The sequence below is a fragment of the Mya arenaria genome, chromosome 13 (assembly GCF_026914265.1).
Source record: "Mya arenaria isolate MELC-2E11 chromosome 13, ASM2691426v1".
NCBI classification, from domain to species: Eukaryota; Metazoa; Mollusca; class Bivalvia; order Myida; family Myidae; genus Mya; species Mya arenaria.
The window spans coordinates 49,812,908-49,840,742 of record NC_069134.1 but is presented as its reverse complement, the minus strand read 5'-3'; the positions used below and the strand labels follow the sequence as shown (position 1 = coordinate 49,840,742).

The 27,835-nt window shown below is 34.7% G+C and overlaps 1 protein-coding gene across 3 annotated transcripts; it reads right to left on the bottom strand.

Annotated features, from left to right (window-relative positions):
* Nucleotides 1–514: 514 nt before the first annotated feature.
* Nucleotides 515–27,835, bottom strand: LOC128213549 (uncharacterized). 3 transcript variants are annotated; one of them, XM_052919368.1, is made up of 10 exons: nt 27,338–27,835; nt 14,580–14,624; nt 13,939–14,071; nt 13,459–13,566; nt 13,288–13,335; nt 6,940–6,978; nt 6,373–6,471; nt 5,577–5,719; nt 4,919–5,090; nt 515–4,458 (listed from the first exon to the last, which is right to left on the bottom strand). In XM_052919368.1, the coding sequence occupies exons 1-10, from the start codon at nt 27,440–27,442 to the stop codon at nt 4,406–4,408; spliced, it is 945 nt and encodes a 314-aa protein (XP_052775328.1). In that variant the 5' UTR covers nt 27,443–27,835; the 3' UTR covers nt 515–4,405. The 3 variants fall into 3 exon arrangements, with proteins under 3 accessions (XP_052775328.1, XP_052775329.1, XP_052775330.1); XM_052919369.1 differs by lacking the exon at nt 13,288–13,335 and having other exon boundaries at nt 13,426–13,566; nt 27,338–27,833; XM_052919370.1 differs by lacking the exon at nt 13,288–13,335 and having other exon boundaries at nt 27,338–27,830.

The following is a 27,835-nucleotide window of genomic DNA, read 5'->3' as shown; positions in this document are numbered from 1 at the left end:
CTTTGTCTTACGTTATTAACGCGTTATAAGAAACTATTTTTTCGGCAGTTTTCCAAACAACTAATTTCTATTCTATTGTGAGTTATCTTTTATGACTGAATTGAAGGGATTGATGCCAAAATCAGCTAATTCGGAGATAAATTATTTTTAAAGGGGTAAAAACTATCAATCTGTGAAAAGTGCAGCTTTAAGGTTTGGCTTCTGGGCTTGTCCCATAGATTTCAAGTTTTGTTTTGTAAATGGAAAACCATAATTCGACTTTATGACTTTTCAAATGCAATATTACCGACGCATTATCATGCATACATAATTGAACTTGCTCTATAATTTTGACAAAACATGTCCGATTGTGTTTTTTATCATTTTGTTTAAGCGTCAAACATTTATTAATGTTATAAATACAGGTTGTTCATAGTTCATGAAACACATGTTTATTCACGGAACAACAAACACTGAACTTAAGTTATTTCCTCGTCCTCTTCTTGCATTGGCCAGAATGGAATATGATAATCAATCATTTGCATTTTTTATATATATTTACAATATGTTAACAGTAGAAAATAAAACAGTATAAAAAACAACAACATATGAACTATTGGTGTACACAACCAGAAATTTATACATTGTACAAGTGCACAAAGCCATTTCATTAAACACATAAAAAACACACACTAGTATACATACATAGCTACGTTTTTAATCCGATCAAAATTACATTGTAACGGACACCTTTCGGTCACTGATGAAATTTCCTGAATATCCAGCACGTGTCCGACCACTTATGGTCAATACTGAAGTTAAAATCAACCACTGCATAAATGAAACATATCACATATAATTCGACTCACAGTTATTAGGGCTAAATATTGTTGCAATTATTCTTCTGTGTCACTTAACAGCTACTCATTAATCTCGGGACATGAGCAATATGCACCTAGGTCAAAGTTCACCATAAGCACGTTTAAAAGACTAGAAAATAAACGCAATGTATTTCAAAAGGAATATGTCACTTAAGTATAAAGTGCTCACATTCAAATCGCCCACCATTTCTCGAAACTTCTTAAACTTAACAGGCATAAGTAGCTTATTTCAATTAGCTAAAATACATACTTAAATTAAGCTTTTATGAAAGGAAAATGGTTTATTGTGATAATCATAACTTTAATTCCTATCTAAAGTAGAAAAGTTCTTAAAGAAGTTAATATTACGCAAATTATTGAAAAACAAAAAGGCGAGCTTAGCTTATTCATGTTATTTATATAAGGGACTTAAGTTTCGAGAAATTGGACACTGGTGTGTTTCAAAACACGTTTTTCGGAAAAAAGCTGTAACACAGAACTAGCATGTTTACACAGAAATAGCATTCACATAAGCATTCGGAACTCCTCGGCCATTTGCCATCGAAAACAACCCCGGATTTACGCGGTACATAAGTAGAAGTAGCTCGTAAAATTATTTATTTGTATAAATAATTTAGATTCTCTAGAGTGAAGTCATTATGTTTACCTGCTAAACTGAAATCACAACGCGATCAATACTTGCAGCGTAGTTAAATATAAAGATTTATAACATTGTAAACCGCCGGAAAATGGCCGTGTTCCGAATGGTACAACAAAAAACATCACTCGTTAAAATAAAGAAGTGAAATATAAAATGCAAACTTGGATACAACCTTACGAATACCTGAAATTTAATTGAACTCATTTTGATGCATATCTTTTATTTAATTACAAAAATAATTTTAAAAATGCACTCCAAAAATGAGGAATAAATGTCGAAAACAATGGTTCTTGTGGAGGGTACCGAGTTTGATTTGAAAAAAAATGAGCATAAAAGACGGTAATTTTACCTAATGGGATTATAGTAGAACACAGTATATCTTTTAGCATTCACCAATCATTTAATATTTTTGCGCTTTCTGCTATTATACACGGTTACAATCTTGTTATCAGTAATTAATATTTTCCATAAATGCATTCGTTAGTAAGTAGTTAAAGGCAAATCAGTCAATAGTTATGTTTGTTATGCATGCGTATGTATTGATTTTGAATAAGCGCGTCATTTTAACAGTCAGCATAATGCATGGTTATTTTATGATAGTATAAAATTTCCGGTTCGGTGGATGTGGGCTGTCTGTCGATCGTGTTCGTATGTATATTGCATTGAAACGATGAACCAGATATACCAAGAGTGACATAACAAGCCTCTTCTACGAGTACATAAAGAAGTAAAGGCAGATAAAACCAAACAAAGTAATTACAGTCGACCCCCGTTGGCTCGAAATCGTTTGGCTCGAAGTCATCGATGGCTCGATTTTTCTGAGGCTCGAAGTATTTTCGCCGGTCCCATTGAGTTCGAGCCAACGGGGTTCGACTGTATTTTGATTTCAGTTCAATTTCCTACATCATTTGTTATAATAAATTCTGTCGTTAAACGATTACGTAAGTGAACTTAAAAAAAAGGTTGGATCATACATAAGCATTGTTTTTGCAACGACTGTACATGAACTCTGAGACAAACATGAAATAAATTAGTTTGACAATTTACAAGATGTATAAGCTTTATGTATATGTTTAATATATGGATGTGACTTTCTTTCCGAAGAAATACAACAACAACTGGACCGGCGAAACGTAGGTTCCAATAACTACAAATGATTGTCAACTACAGTTACTTAGCTATATAGATAATTTAAGTACTTAAGTCAATTCGTTCTTGAGTTAAAGCTGCACTCTGACAGGTTGACCGTTTGACAGGTTTTTTATCTTTAAAAAACCCAATTTTGCGTATTAATGTCTTGAAATCAGTGATACAAGAATTGATGTTTTATGGCTTAAAGCTTTACTAACTAATGGAAATTTCGGCATTTTCCCAAACGATTGAGATTTGAGACCTGGCAATCTTTGAGAAGGCAGCTATCAAAAATGATAAGGACTAAGAGTTCAGTGGAGTATAAAAAAGGCGGGAAATTGAATACATGTAATATTAAATTCATTGGTCCACAAAAAAAATGCATACAACAATTTTAACAACAACAATATAACATAACTTAACCAACAAACGAAAAATCACAAAATCATCCATGCTGCCCGTATAAACACATTAATGTTAACTAGCATTATTTCTAGTTATAAAAAATGTAGCAGGTGGCTTTTTAATGGTGAAACTTATTTTCGAATTTAGTAAATAGTTAGATGACAGGATGTAAAATCTTTAGGAATAAGTATTTACAATGTGTCAGGAAATGAGGTTGTATTCTAAGTCAGTTAGATCACCTGAATTAATATCTTAATAATTTAAAAGGGCTCGTTCGCTGCAACAACTCCGCCAAATCTTAAAGGTGATAGACAGCAGCTGGTTTAAAAACCAGCAAAGAACAGCCTCAAAACAAGCCCAGTATTGTCAATGCGAGCTAATGTAGGAGGCCGATAATACATTACTTAACGTGGTTAAAATAATGAACGAAACAATCATGTTGCTGTCGCATCTGTGTTTCTCCGTTTAAAAAAGTACATTCTGATTTCCCAGTTTAATTCATATCTGTTTATGAGTAAAGATTATTGCAAGAAAATGAAATTGTCAAAATAGCGTCGGTATATACATAATACATATACCGACGCTATTTTTAGACTTATTGGGATTTACGTGGTAGAAACCATAATTAATTTCAAATTGGAAACATGCCCCGAAACTGCGAAAGATGCATGTGTCGTAAGCCATGTGATACATCAGTAAGTAAGATTCAATGTGTTGTACACAACGATGTCAATTTTATTTAAGTTTTTTGACAATTTTTTTCTCTTGCAATTGTATCATCTACCCGTTTAATAATTAAGAATTTACTTCATGTCATATAATTTTTTTCATATTTCAAAAAAGACTGTTTTCAACCTTTGCCTAATAACCGGATAATGTTCACGTAATAGAACAAAATATTATACAACAATATGTTCAGCCAATGATAGCTTATTATTTAAACATATAATGGGCAAAGATCTTTTTTATCCAGAAAAAAATGAAACAAGCAGCAATATCCTGATTATCTGCAATCATTTAGTATCCGATTTAATATCACAAATAAAATGGAATTATTTCGCTGTTTCACATCATCAGGAATGTTTTATAACACAATATATCCGGCAACAAAAAGAAACAATAAGTTACTATTGGTAATCAAGTTATCCTCAATATTGTCTTAATGATATCCGTGTAAATGTTAAACATTTTTTTAACGTTTTAAAGATGATAGGTATAAAGAATAAATACAGAATAACTAGTTCATCTTTTGGAATGCACCAACAATAAAATCATAACAGTACATTTTTGTCGTTATCAGAATATAAATAAAGACTTATCAAATAGTTTATAAGCGCTTAATATATACGTCAAGTTCTTTAATACCTTTTTAAGACTGTGAAAAACTGCAATTCTGTAGATCTTTCTTTTCATCAAGATGAACTGAAATACAATCAAAGGGGTTAGACCAAATAGAGGTATAGGAACATTCTTGGTCTCAGCCAGTTTATTTGTTGAAAGCTCATGAATAGAGAAAGAGATTACTTGTTGCATATGGATACATTTCCATAAGCATTTTAAATGGTGACAATTAAATGTTATCCCAAGCGTCCCGATTGCGCATGTTGCTGACCAAGTTTCGAAAAAAAAATCTCTATTTTTCGTGTTTACTTTTATGTTTTATTAAATGAACAATTCGATTTCTTACACTCGGAACTTTTAAAAGGTTTTAAAACTGGTTTATCCTTGATAACTACAAACCTATCACTACTGGGCCTCTTGTTCATTCTTGGTCTTCTGCATGGATAGGATTTTCGTTTTATTGCTGATGACGGAAAAATGTTAAGAATTCGTACCAACAATAGTTTCTTGCTTGCATTTTATTTCTATGAAATATACTAACATCTTATATCTGTTGTATTTAAAGGAGCGCAGATACAGTTCATTGCCGTATCTTCTCGTTTTCCGTCTAAAATGCACTCAGTCCAGTTTGCAGGTCGTCCAGCATCGTTGCAAGACTTCATACTGTCCGCATAGGCAATGGGTTTCCCAAGAGTGAAACAATTGCACATTACCTGTGGATTGCAAAATCTTTTTTAGATAAAAAAAATGTTCATCGATAACCAAAAGTAGGACTTCCTCACTTACTACTCGCGTAATGCCGCTTTTCGGAATGCTACTTTGCAAGAGGTCCACGAAATAATTTCTTGCAATACAGCGACTCATCCTGCTTACGAATTCTACACATAATACTAGACATTTTACGAACGACCTTAAACTGAAATTATTCGACTCACAAAGTGGTCATCCAAAATTCATATTACATTATGAATATGGGGATTCAAATTACAATTACTAAGGGGTTGGCAATGTCAAGATAAAATTATATAACAAATCATCGTGGCTGCCATTCCTATCAGTCGTGAAGTCATCCTATGAAAACAGCAGAAGTTCGAGCCACACAGTAAAATCTAAAATAACGAACAGTATGCAAAAAAGGTCATTAAAGTTCTTCGGGTTTTGGTCGTATAAAGTGGGAGAATAACTTATTAATGTATCACCTTTTGGACATCCATTTTGTCACACATCTCTCCTGTCCAGTTGCATTTGCAGTTGCAAAAAGGCGGTTCTGTGTTGTTTTTGCAAATGAGATCACCGTTCTTCCCGCAGTATTTATCAGGGGCCATTTGAACCAGGTGACAGCCTATACATATGTATTTACAATCATTAATTTTCGACTTCATTATAGTCTAATGCATTCAAAAGAAATAAATCATATACAACATAAAAATAATGTATTGCCATAAACTCTTCATTTTAAATGGAATATACTGCTATTGAAAAACAGCAATCGTTCTTCATATTTATCTATAAAACCAGCCTCTGGATGTATGAAGGCAATATTGGTTTATTGTCGGATTCCATATAACATTTGAAACATAAGCTGTGTATAGCTTTTAACCGACATAACCATTTAACAAATACGAACAAGACAAGCATACGTCCCAGAATTCTGTGAATCGGGTGTGACGTCTGTAGGGAGCGTCCAAAAGGGTTCAGGTAAAAGTCATCATAATCTTAAATTTTGAAATATTGCCCTATCAACAATAGGGATCATCTACGCACTATGCCTAATGTGCATACCAAGTGTTAAGACTCTACAACAAGTCATTAAAGGTTATTAATCAGAAACGAACATGTGACGCTGACGACAACGACGCCGTACAAAGTGATGCCATGCTTCACAGGCGCAACCATCTCTCCATATTTGATTGTTTGCCACTAAATGGGATCATTGCAGAGTTTGAACTTCATGCTTCGTGCATGTACATATAAGCTCATTTGATTATCACTTACATGTAACTTCCACAGTGGTGTCATTACATTTAATATGGTCACCCACGAGCTTTCTCAGTTCATCCGATGAAATACAACTTCCATTGCATGGGAAACAATCTGTTTAAAGAAGAGAAAGGTGAGTGGTGTTTAAGGCATGAACAACAGAGCATGTCGTAGATAATTGCCCCCAGTGATAGTGTCAACCTAAACGAGCCCCCATTAATATTGTCAACCTAAACAAACTCGAGTAATATTGTCAACCTTAACAAACTCGAGTAATAGTGTCAATCTTAACAAACTCGAGTAATAGTGTCAACCTTAAAAACACTCTAGTAATATTGTCAACCTAAACAAACTCGAGTAATATTGTCAACCTTAAAAACACTCTAGTAATATTGTCAACCTAAACAAACCCCAGTTATATTATCAGCAAATCAACCCTCATTTATATTGTCAGCATATTCAACAAAGCATACTTTTTCGATTAACTTGTTTAAATTGTCACTATCAAACCGTGTTTTCTTCGCCTTGGCTATTGAACGCCAAGTGAAAAAAAAAACTTTTTAAAAAAGAGAAGATACTGACCGGGCTCTTTGATGAAATCACTTTTTGCGCATGTTCGTCCTGAAAAAAAAACACGAAAGAATAAACATTGATGTAAAGAACAACAACAAACGTTCATTTTCAAATTCAACATTAAAAGGATAGAACACCATCCCTCAGCACTGTTATGTCAAACAAAAGCTAGACCTCGTGAAGACTTTAAGTAACAAGAGGGCCATGATGGCCCTGTATCGCTCACCTGTAGCTTTGCTAAATAAAGTGAACATTCTGACCTATTATCATAAAGATCCAATGAAAAGTATGGCCCCTAGAGGCCACTCTTTTATTTGTCCCACTGACCTAGTTTTTTACCCCACATGACCCTATCAGTAGGCAATGCTTCAAACCAAATATTTAAGACCTAGTCCTTGTGGCTTCAGACAAGAAAATTTTAAAGTTTTTTCCTATATAAGCCTATGTAAAACTTGTGACACCGAGGGTGAGGCCTCTTTTCACCACAGGTGCACAAATTGAACAATCTTGGTAGCGGGCCACTAGGTTATGCCACATATAAAATGCCAATGTCTTGTTGGTTTAGACAAGAAGTTTTTTGTTCTATATAAGCCTATGCAAAACTTGTGACTCCCCCCAGGATAGGGCCTCTTCTCCCCAGGGGCATAAATTGAACAATCTTGGTAGAGGACCACTTGGTTATGATACATACCAAATATTGAATGCGTAGGCCTTGCATTTTCAGACAAGAAGATTTTTAAACACTTTCCTTATATAAGCCTATGTAAAACTTGTGACCCCCTAGGTGGGGCCTCTTATCACTTCAGGGGCATAATTTGAATAATCTCGGTAGAGAACCACAAGGTAAAGCTACATACCATATATCAAATGCCTAGGCCTTGTGGTTTTAGACAAGATTTTAAGTTTTCACTAAATAAGCCTATGTAAAACTTGCGACCCCCGGGCAGGGCCTCTTATCACTCCAGAGGCATAATTAGAACAATCTTGGTAGATGTCCATAAAGTAATTATACATGCCAAATATCAAAGCCCTAGGACTTCTAGTTTTGGAGAAGATTTGTTAAGTTTTCCATATCTAAGTCTATGTACACCACGTGACCCGGGGCGGGGTCATTTTTGACCCCAGGGGCATAATTTGAACAATCTTGGTAGAGGTCCATTAGGTGATGCTACATATCAAATATCAAAGCTCTAGGCCTTGTGGTTTTGGAGGAGAATTTTTTTTAAGTTTTTCTTATCGGTTACCATGGCAACCAGAGTTTCGCATGGAATCCATGTCTTTGAACAACTTTGGTAGAGCTTCATGCAAGGAACATCCCTGCCAAGTTTCATCATGATTGGCCAAGGGGTTAAGGAGATATCGAACCTGACCTAGCATATGTTAAGATGATCATTCTGTCCAAGTTTCATTAAGATTAGGCTAAAATTGTGATCTCTATTGTGTTCACAAGGTTTTTTTACTAATTGACCTAGTGACGTAGTTATTGACCGCGGATGGACCAATGTCGAACTTGACCTAGATGTTATAGAAATGATCATTCTGACCAAGTTGCATTAAGATTAGGCTAAAATTGTGACCTCTATTGTGTTCATAAGGTTTTTCTAATATCTGACCTAGTGACCTAGTTATTGACCGCGGATGACCCAATATCGAACATGACCCAGATTTTATAGAGATGATCATTCTGACCAAGTTGCATTAACATTAGGCTAAAATTGTGACCTCTATTGTGTTCACAAGGTTTTTCTACTAATTGACCTAGTGACCTAGTTATTGACGGTAATTGACCCAATATCGAACTTGACCTAGATTTTATAGAGATGATCATTCTGACCAAGTAACATTAAGATTAGGCTTAAGTTGTGACCTCTGTTGTGTTCACAAGGTTTTTCTACTAATTGACCTAGTGACCTAGTTATTGACCGCGAATGACCCAATATCGAACTTGACCTATATTGTTCTAGAGATGATCATTCTGACCAAGTTGAATTGAGATAAGCCTAAAATTGTGACCTCTATTGTGTTCACAAGGTTTTTCTACTAATTTACCTAGTGACCTAGTTTTTGACCTGGGTTGACCCAATATGGAACTTGACCTAGCTTATGTTAAGATGATCATTCTGACCAAGTTTCATTAAGATTAGGCTAAAATTGTGACCTCTATTGTGTTCACAAGGTTTTTTTACTATCTGACCTAGTGACCTAGTTATTGACCGCGGATGACCCAATGTGGAACTTGACCTAGATTTTATAAAGATAATCAGTCTGACCAAGTTTCATAAAGATTAGGCTAAAATTGTGACCTCTATTGTGTTCATAAGGTTTTTCTAATATCTGACCTAGTGACCTAGTTATTGACTGCGGATGACCCAATATCGAACATGACCCAGATTTTATAGAGATGATCATTCTGACCAAGTTGCATTAACATTAGGCTAAAATTGTGACCTCTATTGTGTTCACAAGGTTTTTCTACTAATTGACCTATTGACCTAGTTATTGACGGTAAATGACCCAATATCAAACTTGACCTAGATTTTATAGAGATGATCATTCTGACCAAGTTACATTTAGATTAGGCTTAAGTTGTGACCTCTGTTGTGTTCACAAGGTTTTTCTACTAATTGACCTAGTGACCTAGTTATTGACCGCGAATGACCCAATATCGAACTTGACCTATATTGTTCTAGAGATGATCATTCTGACCAAGTTGAATTGAGATAAGCCTAAAATTGTGACCTCTATTGTGTTCACAAGGTTTTTCTACTAATTTACCTAGTGACCTAGTTTTTGACCTGGGTTGACCCAATATGGAACTTGACCTAGCCTATGTTAAGATTATCATTCTGACCAAGTTTCATTAAGATTAGGCTAAAATTGTGACCTCTATTGTGTTCACAAGGTTTTTTTACTATCTGACCTAGTGACCTAGTTATTGACCGCGGATGACCCAATGTGGAACTTGACCTAGATTTTATAAAGATAATCAGTCTGACCAAGTTTCATAAAGATTAGGCTACAATTGTGACCTCTATTGTGTTCATAAGGTTTTTCTAATATCTGACCTAGTGACCTAGTTATTGACTGCGGATGACCCAATATCGAACATGACCCAGATTTTATAGAGATGATCATTCTGACCAAGTTGCATTAACATTAGGCTAAAATTGTGACGTCTATTGTGTTCACAAGGTTTTTCTACTAATTGACCTAGTGACCTAGTTTTTGACCTGGGTTGACCCAATATGGAACTTGACCTAGCTTATGTTAAGATGATCATTCTGACCAAGTTTCATTAAGATAAGGCTAAAATTGTGACCTCTATTTTGTTCACAAGGTTTTTCTAATAATTGACCTAGTGACCTAGTTATTGACTGCGTATGACCCAATATCGAACTTGACCCAGATTTTATAGAGATGATCATTCTGACCAAGTTGCATTAAGATTAGCCTAAAATTGTGACCTCTATTGTGTTCACAAGGTTTTTGTACTAATTGACCTAGTGACCTAGTTATTGACCGCAGATGACCCAATATCGAACTTGACCTAGATTTTATAGAGATGATCATTCTGACCAAGTTGCATTGAGATTAGGCTAAAATTGTGACCTCTATTGTGTTCACAAGGTTTTTGTACTAATTGACCTAGTGACCTAGTTATTGACCGTGAATGACCCAATATCAAACTTGACCTAGATTTTATAGCGATGATCATTCTGACCAAGTTGCATTGAGATTAGGCTAAAATTGTGACCTCTATTGTGTTCACAAGGTTTTTCTACTAATTGACCTAGTGACCTAGTTATTGACCGCGGATGACCCAATATCGAACTTGACCTAGATTTCATAGAGATGATCAGTCTGACAAAGTTTCATAAAGATTAGGTCAAAATTGTGACCTCTGTTGTGTTCACAAGGTTTTTCTAATAATTGACCTAGTGACCTAGTTATTGACTGCGGATGACCCAATATCGAACTTGACCTAGATTTTATAGAGATGATTATTCTGACCAACTTGCATTGAGATTAGGCTAAAATTGTGACCTCTATTGTGTTCACAAGGTTTTTGTACTAATTGACCTAGTGACCTAGTTGTTGACCGCGGATGACCCAATATCGAACTTGACCTAAATTTTATAGAGATGATCATTCTGACCAAGTTGCATTGAGATTAGGCTAAAATTGTGACCTCTATTGTGTTCACAAGGTTTTTCTACTAATTGACCAAGTGACCTAGTTTTTGACCTGGGTTGACCCAATATGTAACTTGACCTAGCTTATGTTAAGATGATCATTCTGACCAAGTTTCATTAAGATTAGGCTAAAATTGTGACCTCTATTTTGTTCACAAGGTTTTTCTAATAATTGACCTAGTGACCTAGTTATTGACTGCGTATGACCCAATATCAAACTTGACCCAGATTTTATAGAGATGATCATTCTGACCAAGTTGCATTAAGATTAGCCTAAAATTGTGACCTCTATTGTGTTCACAAGGTTTTTGTACTAATTGACCTAGTGACCTAGTTATTGACCGCGGATGACCCAATATCGAACTTGACCTACATTTTATAGAGATGATCATTCTGACCAAGTTGCATTGAGATTAGGCTAAAATTGTGACCTCTATTGTGTTCACAAGGTTTTTGTACTAATTGACCTAGTGACCTAGTTATTGACCGTGAATGACCCAATATCAAACTTGACCTACATTTTACAGCGATGATCATTCTGACCAATTTGCATTGAGATTAGGCTAAAATTGTGACCTCTATTGTGTTCACAAGGTTTTTCTACTAATTGACCTAGTGACCTAGTTATTGACCGCGGATGACCCAATATCGAACTTGACCTAGATTTTATAGAGATGATCATTCTGACCAAGTTGCATTGAGATTAGGCTAAAATTGTGACCTCTAATGTGTTCACAAGGTATTTCTACTAATTGACCTACTGACCTAGTTTTTGACCCTAGATGACCCAATATCGAACTTGACCTAGATTTCATAGAGATGATCAGTCTGACCAAGTTTCATAAAGATTAGGTCAAAATTGTGACCTCTGTTGTGTTTACAAGATTTTTCTAATAATTGACCTAGTGACCTAGTTATTAACTGCGGATGACCCAATATCGAACTTGACCTAGATTTTATAGAGATGATTATTCTGACCAAGTTGCATTGAGATTAGGCTAAAATTGTGACCTCTATTGTGTTCACAAGGTTTTTGTACTAATTGACCTAGTGACCTAGTTGTTGACCACGGATGACCCAATATCGAACTTGACCTACATTTTATAGAGATGATCATTCTGACCAAGTTGCATTGAGATTAGGCTAAAATTGTGACCTCTATTGTGTTCACAAGGTTTTTCTACTAATTGACCTAGTGACCTAATTATTGACCGCGGATGACCCAATATCGAACTTGACCTAGATTTTATAGAGATGACCATTCTGACCAAGTTGCATTGAGATTAGGCTAAAATTGTGACCTCTATTGTGTTCACAAGGTTTTTCTACTAATTGACCTAGTGACCTAGTTTTTGACCCCAGATGACCCAATATCGAACTTGACCTAGATTTTATAGAGATGATCAGTCTGACCAAGTTTCATAAAGATTAGGTCAAAATTGTGACCTCTATTGTGTTCACAAGCAATTGTGAACGGACGGACGGACGGACGGACGGACGGACGGACGGACGGACGACGGACGAAGAGTGATCACAAAAGCTCACCTTGTCACTACGTGACAGGTGAGCTAAAAATAAATTGGTAATGACTACGCCTTGACAAACCAAGTTTAACGGAACTTTTTGATTGTGATCGTTGAACGGCTGCCGTTCACAACAATGTCGTATGTCAATACGGGCCGATGGTATCAGTATGATGGAGAGGCATGGTCCTCTGTTAAAAAATAATTCACTGATTATGCGGAAACTACTGTCCGAAAATAGTTGAATGCATTATTGACCTTTGATCTGCTGACCATATCCACGAATCTTATCAAGTTAGAACTCGCAATCAATAATTAGATAATCAGTTACTGCTTAGAAGCCAAATGTGAATTTATAGCTATGTGATAACACGAATCTTATCTTGATAACCAGTTAGTATGTTACTTACTCAGTGGCATTCGCAAACCTTAACAGATAACTTGTTAGCGCCTGAATGTAGAATGTTTTAATAGGTAACTGGTTACACGAATCTTGTATAGTTATCCACTTAGTATTTTACTTACTAAGTGGAATTCGCAAACCATAACTAGATAACCTGTTAGTACCTGAATGTAGAATGTTTTAAAAGGTAACTGGTAAAACGAATCTTATCTAGTTAACCAGTTAGTATGTTACTTACTCATTGGCATTCGCAAACCTCTACTAATTAACGTGTTAGCGGCTGAATCTGGAATGCATTTATAGATAGCTAGATAAATATCGCGAAAATTAAGAGGATTACACGAAACAATTCGCGAACGTTAACAGGTTATCTTACGTAAGTTATATGCCACCAAAATAGAGCTCTTGCCTTCAGGTTTAGGCCGATGTTCAGAAGAAATTACAGTCGCTCTACATTTCTCGCAGTAATGGCTATCATTACAGGGTTGCTTAGGGTTCACAAGGAGATCAGGGCTATCTGAAAAATGCAAGGAGGTAATCAACGACCGTTTGAAGAACTAAATGGTTTTTAAATGAATATAAATGATAAACATCATTAAATTGATTTAAACAAATATAGTCAAATGCAATGCTCGCTAAAACATTTTAAATACTGAACAATTTCCAACCAGTAAAACAATACACGTTTGGCGACCAGTAAAGCAATGATCACTTGCCAGCCAGTAAAGCAATGAATGTGTAAATACTAGAATATAATGAACAATTAATTTCCAACAAGTTAAGCATTATACGCTTGACATAGCTTTCAAATATCGTATGTACATGATTTAAACATTATTATTCGATGATACAGATATGTTCAACTAGAAAGTAAAAGAAGCCAACATACTTTGATCTCGGAGAAATATCGCACCCTGTTCTTTAGATATTAGCTGGAGAGGGTTACTGTTTTCTTCGAGTTTTATTTGATGATTGATGCAATATCCGATAACGAAACCTAACGCAAGTAAAACGGTACCGATCTGAAATGAATAACCGCAAGTAAAACTGTTGCATTCTGATGTAGCAATCTGAAATAAAATAGCGCGAATGAAACTATTGCATTCTGAAATAAATTACTGCAAATTGATTTTTACAAATCTGAAATACTGCATGTCATAATGTGCCGAACTAAAGAAAAAAAAACTGTTTTATTAATAAACAAACGGTGTCACATAAATATCCTTATATAATTCTTATATTAGTGCACTAACGTCTTGTTTTATTCTTCAGTTTGTTTATTCCAAGTTTAGACTCTTATTTCACAACGAATGTTAAACAAGTTATTGCAACATTATATCGATCACTCTCGTTGGCACGATGTTACAAGAGAGTCAGGATGCGCGAGAGTGAGGTATTGTGTTGTTGGCGAACAGTAGTATCCGAAGGAAACCCACTTGTCTGGTTTTGCGACCACTAACTAAATTCATATTTGTTTATTAAAAATCTATATTTTGATTATTGATTACACAAGTAAGACAAATTTCTTACCAATATTTTAGGAATCCAGCGTCGAACGGTTGATCGCCTGTTGCTCTGCAAAACATAATTTTGATTACACAAGGGAGTCTGACGGACAATGTATAACAGGCATGACATTACTTTAAGCGGCGTCGAGGAAAATTGGGATATTGTGGCCACGTAGCTATTAATTAAATCAATATTAATTGATAAGCTAATATCTGAACTTTTTTTTTAATTTTGTTATGATCATTTAAGTGAAATATCACACTGTAATTAAAAAAAAAATGAGAGTCAACTTGGCCAGTGATAATCCGCCCATTTGGATCCTTCTTGATATTGTAAAATGACAATGTAATAGTTAGACGATATGAATTAATACCTTAATGATTAAGAATGGACAGAGTAAGCGTAGCCCTTCTTTATCATTAAGATGTAACTTCAAGTAATCTTACTGACTTAGAATACAACCTAATTGGCTGACACATTGTCAATGACTCAAGAGATGTGTATCAGATGAGTGGCAGTAGGCGGATCTTTAAGCCTAGTACTAAATGCTGTAATTGCATTGGCTGAAACTATAGGTTGTATTCTAAACTGCAAAAGTCAAGGTCGAGCGTCAAGTTCAACGCTTTAGTAGAACAGGACACCATTAAATGCGATTAAAGTTAATTAAACATTGTTTAGTATTCTTTATATATTTTTGAACTCGTATAAAAATGATCTCAATTTGTTCATCAGTAAGGTTGTCGAAGCCACACAGTAATTTGTCGATTTTAAGCGGATGGAAGGCACGGGTTTCCCTTTACATTTCTATTAAATATATTTTGAACTGGAAGAGAAATTGTTCCACGACTTCAATATCAGCTCCACATGCACATGCAGGACTTTGCATTAAGTATTTATAATTTAGGTCACTGCTTTATACCTCGCGTAGCACCGGGAAGCATAAACTAGTTTTAGTCTTATACCACTGTTTGCAAATCAAGCACCGTTCACATCGCAACTTTGCACCGATAAGAACACTAGAAAAGTCAGACTGGGCTCAACATCGCTTTTGAAGTCACCATGCAGCGTTGACATTCGCAGCTGAACCTGTTATGAGCTGTCAATAATATTATTGTCAATCCAAAATATCTAAGATCTTTAAAATAGCGCAGACCAGCTGTTAAATGATAGCAATTTTGTCATTCAATACTTGGCAGAAGGGTAGATTGTAAACGCCTATATTCAATGCTTTAAATCGCTCAATTTTTATTAAAATACCGAAGCTATATAACACCGTTCTTGTTGACATACGTGACCCATAATGAAACCAGAACCTCTATCGCCTTCTCAGCAGATAATGTTTTTTACTTGTTTACAATAGTATTATCAGTTAAAACAGACGCACTAACAGTATCAATGTTTTATAAGAATGAAATTGACCGAAAGGATCTAAATAAATCTATTCAACCATCGTCAAACAAGCTATCTCATTGTAATCCTAACAATTATGATTATTATTGTTACAATTATTATTAGTATTGTTACTATTATTATTAGTAGTAGTATTGTGATTATTTTTTAAGTAGTAGTAGTAGTAGTAGTAGTGGTAGTGGTAGTGGTAGTAGTAGTACTAGTAGTAGTAGTAGTAGTACTGGTAGTGGTAGTGGTAGTACGTAGTATCATTTTTATCATTTCCGATTTCGTGAGTTTTGTTTCAAGTTTTTGCATCAGGGTATTGCATTAACTGGAAATCACATAAAAGATCACCAGCAATATTTACAATGACAACGATACGCAGCTAAATTTGAATAAAAAACCCAACTGCGTTCGTTCGTGTTTCCCGTAAATTTATAGAAGTATACTAGTAAAAGCAAGTTAACTTACAGTACTCGAAAATAAGTTTGAAGCTATTTGCTCAGAATGAGCTCGGTTCCTTGAACACATACTCATTTTCTGTGCCAGAATGCAAAAACATCCAGATGTGTTTACCTTACACAAAGTATTTATATACCGAAAGTAAATATCAAGATCTCAACGTATCACCCCAAAGTGAATGTCAGAAACTCAACGTAAATCCCATACTGAATGCCAGAAAATCAACATAAATCACAAAGCGTATATAAGGATCCCATGATCTCAGGATTTCCTTTTTTATATTTAAAGAAACACGTACTTAATAATAAGTGCACCTATAATCAATAACGCTGCAAAATCGAATAGACACAATGTGTTTTGTTATCTTAACTCTGAGTAGTAATATATATAGTTTATGTGTTCTTACTTATTTGTGACCTGATATGTATCTGTATTAACTAATATAATAATCCCTTTTCAAATCGTTCTCATTAGTCTAATCCTGATGTAAATCAGATATATTTATTTTAACATTATATTTTACAACGATTGTGAAGTAAGCTATGATATCTTATACTAAGTCACTCTCGTTGGCACGATGTTGCGCGTGAGTGCGGTCTTGTGTTGTGGGGGACACCGGAGTACTCGGAAAACCCCCACTCGTCCGGCTTATTGACTACTAACCAAACTCACATGCGCCCCGGCCGGGAATCTACCCCCGGTCGCCTTGGTGAGAAGCGAGTGAGCTAACCAATGCGCTAACCGGACAACCTGATAGATTTATGATCTTTTTTTTTTGGAAAATGCCCTTTCCATTAAACTATCAGTTAAGAAATTGTCTTCTTTAAAAAAATGCTGACACTATTAATTTTGGATACAGTTGCCTTTCCTCTGATGAACTGTTAGATCTATGTCCAAATTTAGGATGACTTATATCACTTGTAAAAGGGTTTTTTAAAGGTTCGATTCCCGACTTGGTTGCATATGAGTTTGGTTAGTGGTCACAAAGCCGAACAAGTATTTTTTCGGGTACTGATTTCCCCCACAACACGAGACCAATCAACATCGTGCAAACGAGAGCGACTTAGCATACGTTAAATAACTTTCTTCACAATCGTTGTAAAATAAATGAAGTTTAAACTGAACTTTTTCGTAAATTTTACAACAATGTAAATTTATAATAAATAAAAACATGTACTTGTCATTCTATCTAAGTAGGGTTTTCTCTATTTAGGCATAAAGGCTCCATACCAAAAGACGATAAAATATTTTGAACCAGTATATAGAGGGTAGAATATGGAAACGTGGTGGGACGGTGTGGGGTTATGCGTATATAAACCAGTTAAGCCCCCAATGAGCTAGTGTTTGACTGTCGAGTTCTACTGACCATTCCAACGCGGTAATCCCTTCAGTTAATGATAAAGCTGTGTCGATGCATGTGTTGTTGTTGTTGTTGAGTTAATAAAGGTCTGCCCGCGCCCTATAATGGCTGCATTATGGCTTGACCCCGTCACATCCCCAAGTGTGACTTCAACAGAATTTTGTAGCCAAAGGGGGAGTTTTACCACCATCCGTCGCCAAAGGAGTAATTTTGTACCCAAAATGTTGCGAAACCTGCGTTGAATGACATCTAGAGTGGTCCCACAGCTCTGAATATTGGATATGGTTTCATTTCTCTAGTCTTAACTACAGTTGTAATTTTGATATTGCATTGTATCTTAAAAAACATTTACGTGTAAGAATGGTATTTTTTTAAAGGATGGGCAAGACTCGCGGTCAGTTCATTGACAAGAAAGTGCTGTGTCGATGCATGTGTGGTCCCTTAGTGGTGCTCTTTACGTTTTGTTTTCTCAGGGACGGGTCCAGGAACTGACGTCAGAGGAAGCGTTACCATCTGACAAGCGCCCCCTCTCAAAACCAAAAGTTTAAATAGATTTAAAATGTTGGCAGTTGTTTTAACAATATCTAGTTCGAAATGTTGCATTTTGAGCGTATTGTATTACTCTTTTCTCCGATATTGACATAAAAAATAAATATAAACTTACAGGCTTTTGAACAAGGATGTAAGTCTCAACCTTGATTTTACAAATGCATGTGTTTCACAGCAGATGTGTTAAGTTCGCGAGTTATGGTTATCAATAATCATTGCAACTGCGCAAAAGACCGCCGATAAAACTATCCAACTTTCAGTTTGATTATTTAACCGTCATATATTTTATTTTTTGTAGGTATAACTCACGTGCATTTACAAATACAGCTGGTCAACAGAATGCGAGAATTTATCCTAGACCTAGGTTACATGAGTTATAGTGACACTCGTATTAAATACACCTAGGTTACATGAGTTAAAGTGACACTCGTATTAAATACACCTAGGTTACATGAGTTAAAGTGACACTCGTATTAAATACACCTAGGTTACATGAGTTAAAGTGACACTCGTATTAAATACACCTAGGTTACATGAAGTGAAACTCGTATTAGATACACCTAGTTTACATGAGTTAGAGTGACACTCGTATTAAATACACCTAGGTTACATGAGTTATAGTGACACTCGTATTAAATACACCTAGGTTACATGAGTTATAGTGACACTCGTATTAAATACACCTAGGTTACATGAGTTAAAGTGACACTCGTATTAAATACACCTAGGTTACACGAGTTAAAGTGACACTCGTATTAAATGCACCTAGTTTACATGAGTTAAAGTGACACTCGTATTAAATACACCTAGTTTACACGAGTTATAGTGACACTCATATTAAATACACCTAGGTTACATGAGTTATAGTGACACTCATATTAAATACACCTAGGTTACACGAGTTAAAGTGACACTCGTATTAAATACACCTAGGTTACATGAGTTATAGTGACACTCGTATTAAATACACCTAGTTTACACGAGTTATAGTGACACTCGTATTAAAAACACCAAGTTTACATGAGTAATAGTGACACTCGTATTAAATACACCTAGGTTACATGAGTTATAGTGACACTCGTATTAGATACACCTAGGTTACATGAGTTAAAGTGACACTCGTATTAAATACACCTAGTTTACACGAGTTATAGTGACACTCGTATTAAAAACACCAAGTTTACACGAGTAATAGTGACACTCGTATTAGATACACCTAGGTTACATGAGTTAAAGTGACACTCGTATTAGATACACCTAGTTTACATGGGTTATAGTGACACTCGTATTAAATACACCTAGGTTACATGAGTTATAGTGACACTCGTATAAAATACACTTAGGTTACTTGAGTTATAGTGAAACTCGTATTAGATACACCTAGTTTACATGAGTTAGAGTGACACTCGTATTAAATACACATAGGTTAGATGAGTTAAAGTGACACTCGTATTAAATACACATAGGTTACATGAGTTATAGTGACACTCGTATTAAATACACCTAGGTTACACGAGTTAAAGTGACACTCGTATTAAATATACATAGGTTACATGAGTTATAGTGACACTCGTATTAAATACACATAGGTTACATGAGTTAAAGTGACACTCATATTAAATACACATAGGTTACATGAGTTATAGTGACACTCGTATTAAATACACCTAGGTTACATGAGTTAAAGTGACACTCGTATTAAATACACCTAGGTTACATGAGTTAAAGTGACACTCGTATTAAATACACCTAGGTTACATGAGTTAAAGTGACACTCGTATTAAAAACACATAGGTTACATGAGTTAAAGTGACACTCGTATTAAATACACCTAGGTTACATGAGTTAAAGTGACACTCATATTAAATACACATAGGTTACATGAGTTAAAGTGACACTCATATTAAATACACATAGGTTACATGAGTTAAAGTGACACTCATATTAAATACACATAGGTTACATGAGTTAAAGTGACACTCGTATTAAATACACCTAGGTTACATGAGTTAAAGTGACACTCATATTAAATACACATAGGTTACATGAGTTATAGTGACACTCGTATTAAATACACCTAGGTTACATGAGTTAAAGTGACACTCGTATTAGATACACCTAGGTTACATGAGTTAAAGTGACACTCGTATTAAATACACATAGGTTACATGAGTTAAAGTGACACTCGTATTAAATACACATAGGTTACATGAGTTAAAGTGACACTCGTATTAGATACACCTAGGTTACATGAGTTAAAGTGACACTCGTATTAGATACACCTAGGTTACATGAGTTAAAGTGACACTCGTATTAAATACACATAGGTTACATGAGTTAAAGTGACACTCGTATTAAATACACCTAGGTTACATGAGTTAAAGTGACACTCGTATTAAAAACACATAGGTTACATGAGTTAAAGTGACACTCGTATTAAATACACCTAGGTTACATGAGTTAAAGTGACACTCGTATTAAATACACATAGGTTACATGAGTTAAAGTGACACTCATATTAAAGACACATAGGTTACATGAGTTAAAGTGACACTCGTATTAGATACACCTAGCTTACATGAGTTAAAGTGACACTCGTATTAAATACACCTAGGTTACATGAGTTATAGTGACACTCGTATTAAATACACCTAGGTTACATGAGTTAAAGTGACACTCGTATTAAATACACCTAGGTTACATGAGTTATAGTGACACTCGTATTAAATACACCTAGGTTACATGAGTTATAGTGACACTCGTATAAAATACACTTAGGTTACTTGAGTTATAGTGAAACTCGTATTAGATACACCTAGTTTACATGAGTTAAAGTGACACTCGTATTAAAGACACATAGGTTACACGAGTTATAGTGACACTCGTATTAAATACACCTAGGTTACATGAGTTAAAGTGACACTCGTATTAAATACACCTAGGTTACATGAGTTAAAGTGACACTCGTATTAGATACACCTAGTTTACATGGGTTAAAGTGACACTCGTATTAAATACACATAGGTTACATGAGTTAAAGTGACACTCGTATTAAATACACCTAGGTTACATGAGTTAAAGTGACACTCGTATTAAATACACCTAGGTTACTTGAGTTATAGTGAAACTCGTATTAGATACACCTAGTTTACATGAGTTATAGTGACACTCGTATTAAATACACCTAGGTTACATGGGTTAAAGTGACACTCGTATTAAATACACTTAGGTTACATGAGTTATAGTGACACTCGTATAAAATACACTTAGGTTACATGGGTTATAGTGACACTCGTATTAGATACACCTAGTTTACATGAGTTATAGTGACACTCGTATTAAATACACCTAGGTTACATGAGTTATAGTGACACTCGTATTAAATACACTTAGGTTACATGAGTTATAGTGACACTCGTATTAAATACACCTAGTTTACATGAGTTATAGTGACACTCGTATTAAATACACTTAGGTTACATGAGTTAAAGTGACACTCGTATTAAATACACTTAGGTTACATGAGTTATAGTGACACTCGTATTAAATACACCTAGTTTACATGAGTTATAGTGACACTCGTATTAAATACACCTAGTTTACATGAGTTATAGTGACACTCGTATTAAATACACCTAGGTTACATGAGTTATAGTGACACTCGTATTAAATACACTTAGGTTACATGAGTTATAGTGACACTCGTATTAAATACACCTAGTTTACATGAGTTATAGTGACACTCGTATTAAATACACTTAGGTTACATGAGTTAAAGTGACACTCGTATTAGATACACCTAGGTTACATGAGTTAAAGTGACACTCGTATAAAATACACTTAGGTTACTTGAGTTAAAGTGACACTCGTATTAGATACACCTAGTTTACATGAGTTAAAGTGACACTCGTATTAAATACACTTAGGTTACATGAGTTAAAGTGACACTCGTATTAAATACACTTAGGTTACATGAGTTAAAGTGACACTCGTATTAGATACACCTAGTTTACATGGGTTAAAGTGACACTCGTATTAAATACACTTAGGTTACATGAGTTAAAGTGACACTCGTATTAGATACACCTAGTTTACATGGGTTATAGTGACACTCGTATTAAATACACTTAGGTTACATGAGTTAAAGTGACACTCGTATTAAATACACCTAGGTTACATGAGTTATAGTGACACTCGTATTAAATACACTTAGGTTACATGAGTTAAAGTGACACTCGTATTAGATACACCTAGTTTACATGGGTTATAGTGAAACTCGTATTAGATACACCTAGTTTACATGAGTTAGAGTGACACTCGTATTAAATACACATAGGTTACATGAGTTAAAGTGACACTCGTATTAAATATACATAGGTTACATGAGTTATAGTGACACTCGTATTAAATACACATAGGTTACATGAGTTATAGTGACACTCGTATTAAATACACCTAGGTTACACGAGTTAAAGTGACACTCGTATTAAATATACATAGGTTACATGAGTTATAGTGACACTCGTATTAAATACACATAGGTTACATGAGTTATAGTGACACTCGTATTAAATACACCTAGGTTACACGAGTTAAAGTGACACTCGTATTAAATATACATAGGTTACATGAGTTATAGTGACACTCGTATTAAATACACATAGGTTACACGAGTTAAAGTGACACTCGTATTAAATACACCTAGGTTACATGAGTTATAGTGACACTCGTATTAAATACACCTAGGTTACTTGAGTTAAAGTGACACTCGTATTAAATGCACCTAGGTTACTTGAGTTATAGTGACACTCGTATTAAATACACCTAGGTTACACGAGTTATAGTGACACTCGTATTAGATACACCTAGGTTACATGAGTTATAGTGACACTCGTATTAAATACACCTAGGTTACTTGAGTTATAGTGACACTCGTATTAAATACACTTAGGTTACTTGAGTTATAGTGACACTAGTATTAGATACACCTAGTTTACATGAGTTAGAGTGACACTCGTATTAAATACACATAGGTTACATGAGTTAAAGTGACACTCGTATTAAATACACATAGGTTAGATGAGTTAAAGTGACACTCGTATTAAATACACATAGGTTACATGAGTTATAGTGACACTCGTATTAAATACACCTAGGTTACACGAGTTAAAGTGACACTCGTATTAAATATACATAGGTTACATGAGTTATAGTGACACTCGTATTAAATACACATAGGTTACACGAGTTAAAGTGACACTCGTATTAAATACACCTAGGTTACATGAGTTATAGTGACACTCGTATTAAATACACCTAGGTTACTTGAGTTAAAGTGACACTCGTATTAAATGCACCTAGGTTACTTGAGTTATAGTGACACTCGTATTAAATACACCTAGGTTACACGAGTTATAGTGACACTCGTATTAGATACACCTAGGTTACATGAGTTATAGTGACACTCGTATTAAATACACCTAGGTTACTTGAGTTATAGTGACACTCGTATTAAATACACCTAGGTTACACGAGTTATAGTGACACTCGTATTAGATACACCTAGGTTACATGAGTTATAGTGACACTCGTATTAAATACACCTAGGTTACATGAGTTATAGTGACACTCGTATTAAATGCACCTAGGTTACTTGAGTTATAGTGACACTCGTATTAAATACACCTAGGTTACATGGGTTATATTGACACTTGTATTAAATACACCTAGGTTACATGGGTTATATTGACACTCGTATTAAATACACCTAGGTTACATGAGTTATAGTGACACTCGTATTAAATACACCTAGGTTACATACGTTATAGTGAAACTCGTATTAAATACACCTAGGTTACATGAGTTATAGTGACACTCGTATTAAATACACCTAGGTTACATGAGTTATAGTGACACTCGTATTAAATACACCTAGGTTACATGAGTTATAGTGACACTCGTATTAAATACACCTAGGTTACATGAGTTATAGTGACACTCGTATTAAATACACCTAGGTTACACGAGTTATAGTACACAGGTATTAAATACATACGCATATATGACAAACGCAAATTTTGAGTAATAAACCTTTACATACTTACTAAAAATGCATTTATGGAAAATATTTACTACTGATAACAAGATTGTAAACGTGTGGGGGATTTATTTTCTATTTCCTTCATATCACATTATCAGTTTTAAATACGTTGTAGAATATTGATCGTTCTGAGAAAATTTGATATCAGGATACATCAAGATTTCAACCGAGATAAACATCTTGTTTATGTTTATTCAAACCGTTTGGACGGACTTATCAACGTTTGTTTGTTTTAATGTCGGAAGAAAGCAGTACAATATACACATTCGCTTCTAATATTGCTAAGTATTAGTCAATATTAACCACATTTAAACCACATATATAAATGTCTGGAGTTAAAGGGATAAGGCGCAATGTCAAAAGAGTTGCGCCACCTAAGTTACTACCCCCCCCCCCCCAACTCCGCACCCACCTAAGGCCCAACTCCCAAGATCCGCCCCTGACAACATTCATTCAGTATCAGTAATGGCAAGTGTTTTCCTAACAGAGAGCAGTATTTCATATTCAAGAGTCACTTACACACAGTCCGTATAGGCATGTGGTGAAAAGAAATGAAGGATAGGGAAGTACTCAGAAACAGTAGTGCGCTTCAAATAATGAAGTTACACGACTCCCACAGTGTTATGTGCTTAAACGATTAGTTAACCATTTATGATATGGCCATTTTTTCTGTCGGTAAGTTTGTTTTTACAGTTATAAATATTCTCTGACTGTAAGGTATGGCTTAGCTATTTAGATAATTTGGAGGCTATAAACAGTGTTATATAAATTCCCTAGGTATGTGGCACTCCGACAGACAGCAAACACTTTTGTCACTGAACAATGTTTCGACGCCTGTCAATGCAAATTTACATTAACATTTAAAGCTGCACTCTCACAGATTTACCAGTTTTACAACTTCTTTATTTTTGTCTTGGAGAAAGCAATGTATTGCGTAAATATCTGCAAACCAATGATATAAGATTGCTGACAAAAGATCAGATCGCAGATGTTCATATTTCCGTTCGAAAATTAATATTTTATTAATATTATATTTTACCTTTACTAACGGTTTAAGAAACCTGCATTTAACATCAATTTTTGAACTTTAATATAAAAATCTGCGATCTTATTTTTGTCAGCAGTCTTATATTTCTTGTTTCCTTGGTTTTTCGCAAAAAAGAATGCCTCGTTCCAAGACAAAAAAAAGTTGTCAAAAGGTTCAGTTTGTGAGAGTGCAGCTTTAAAACCAAAGCTTCGTTTAATTTTCGAAATTTGAATATAATTATCCACAATACATTAAGATACATTCATGATGTACCAGAAAATGCCACAATTGCATATTGTATCCTTTTAACTGAACATTTGTATACATATTATTTCATTTGGAACGGCACTTTTATATATATATTTTATTATACGCTATGCAACTCTAATTTGTAAATCGAAAAAAAGTTTTACTCAATGTAAATATTAAGTGTGCTATATTAAAAGAAGCTCTTATTAATCAAACAAGTGAATATGAATGTACGAAAATATATATTTATTAATATGATGCAGGAAGTAAATTAATGTGGAAAACATTATTTCAAAATGTCATCAATGGCAGTGCAAGCTTTCAACGTGAAATTTTAAAACAAGTAAATAAATTCATTTTTTTTTCAAGTTTGCATGACGCATTTGTTTAAAAACAACAAAAAACGCTTGAAATGTGTAACCAAATTGCACTAAAATGCACCCTCCTATTTAGTTGTTCATGGCCTATGTTGATACAATTGAATACGAAGGTAAAATCAATCGAAACATTAGTTTTACAAACACGTAGGAATACCCCGCTCTTACTTTGTTTTGAGGCTTATAGACTATAAGTATCTTCCATGGTCAAAAGTGTAAGATAGGATCATCACGACCCGAGCGTAGGGCGAGTTTCCGCAAAACACCGTGCGAATTTATTTCGGATTTTATTTGTAAATTTGTTCTAAATTGGCATGTTTTTTCTGAAAACATAAGTTTTAAAGATTTGCACTTTACTGCTCAGTCAGTTTTCCAAAAACTATTTATTTCAATATGTATACATACATACGAAATCAACGTGATGTTCAAAACTGCAGGCAACGGAGTCTCTACAGCAAACTTAATGACGTTTTTTGACAGCGAAATTGTCCAATACGGCAAATATACTTACAAACTTTTGTTAAAAGTGGAAAAATGGTCAGTTAAGAAAGTCAGTTTCAAAAATAATGCATTACAGATTTTGCCTTAATAAGTTAAATACGATGGATGGTTGGGGGCTTTGAATAAAGTTGCAATGCAATCCATCCAGCAATTGCCGAGATATATTCACTTTGCATGCTTAAATGCACAACCTTTACAGCAATTTAGGTCGAAAAGTTAAAGGGCATTATATGTTTTATGCAAAATAGAGTTATCTAATCTCATTAATAATTAAGTATTGTGGATGGTTTAAAGTGCAATTCAATACGTCAAGAAATAGCTGTGATATTAGGTTATATGTTTGCTAAAATGCAAAAACATAAGCAGAATGTCCAAGTTAAGTACTAATGGGTAATAATTTGAATTATAAGGAAACTAAAGTTATCTTATTTGATCTATTTAAAAAGACTGATTGGATGGGAAGTCCCAATTCATTTCATATTGTGCATCTTTGCTGAGATATTAAATTTGCTTTCATGCACAACCTGAACAAAGTAGTAAACGAAAGCCGACTCCGACCTCGGGGTGAGTTGTATTGCTTTCATATTCTTCGAATAGCTGAGCTTAAACTGTGCAATTAAGGAAGGAATCCTACTCACATGATCGGAAAAGAAAACGTAATTCGTTTTGACAAACACTATTTTAAGACCTAAATCGATGAGTCTAAATAAAGGAATTCAATTAATAATACTAAATAATAAAATGCTTTCTGCAAACCGTTACCTGGCCATAGCTGCTGTCATTCGGTTGAGGAGGTTCGTCATCACCATGTCCATCAGCAAGCATCACCCTCCGACTCTCGTCTTGAGGCAAATTTGACTGATTCATCCTTTACCAATCATTTCAATAAAATCCTGCTTAGCTATATTGTTTCACCAATCTGCAGAATAATGTGCGTACGCGTTTAGGCGCACTGTCGGAATATAATGTAATTATTTATATGATAATTCTTCTCTGAGACATTTCGTACGGCGGTAGTGTCTATGAATAGTCCAGTCATAATTACAGACAAATCTTGATTTAAACACGATATCTATAATCCATAGGAAGTAAAATAATTAAAACATATGTAAACACATGCGATTTATAAACAGTGAAATGATATTTAAAAACCCGTACACGAGCTGGATGTCAGATAAAACCTTCTATGAAAGAGCTCGCATGATTCTTGGAATGATTTTATAGCATTTTCTTCAAATGAATACCGAAATTAAAAATAAC

Coding starts and splice junctions, on each gene's coding strand:
- LOC128213549 (XM_052919368.1), bottom strand. CDS start 27,442: ATGAATCAGTCAAATTTGCCTCAAGACGAGAGTCGGAGGGTGATGCTT. Junction 14,625..27,337: donor ATGACAGCAGCTATGGCCAG/GTAACGGTTTGC, acceptor TATGTTTTGCAG/AGCAACAGGCGATCAACCGT. Junction 5,720..6,372: donor CACCACTGTGGAAGTTACAT/GTAAGTGATAAT, acceptor ACATATGTATAG/GCTGTCACCTGGTTCAAATG.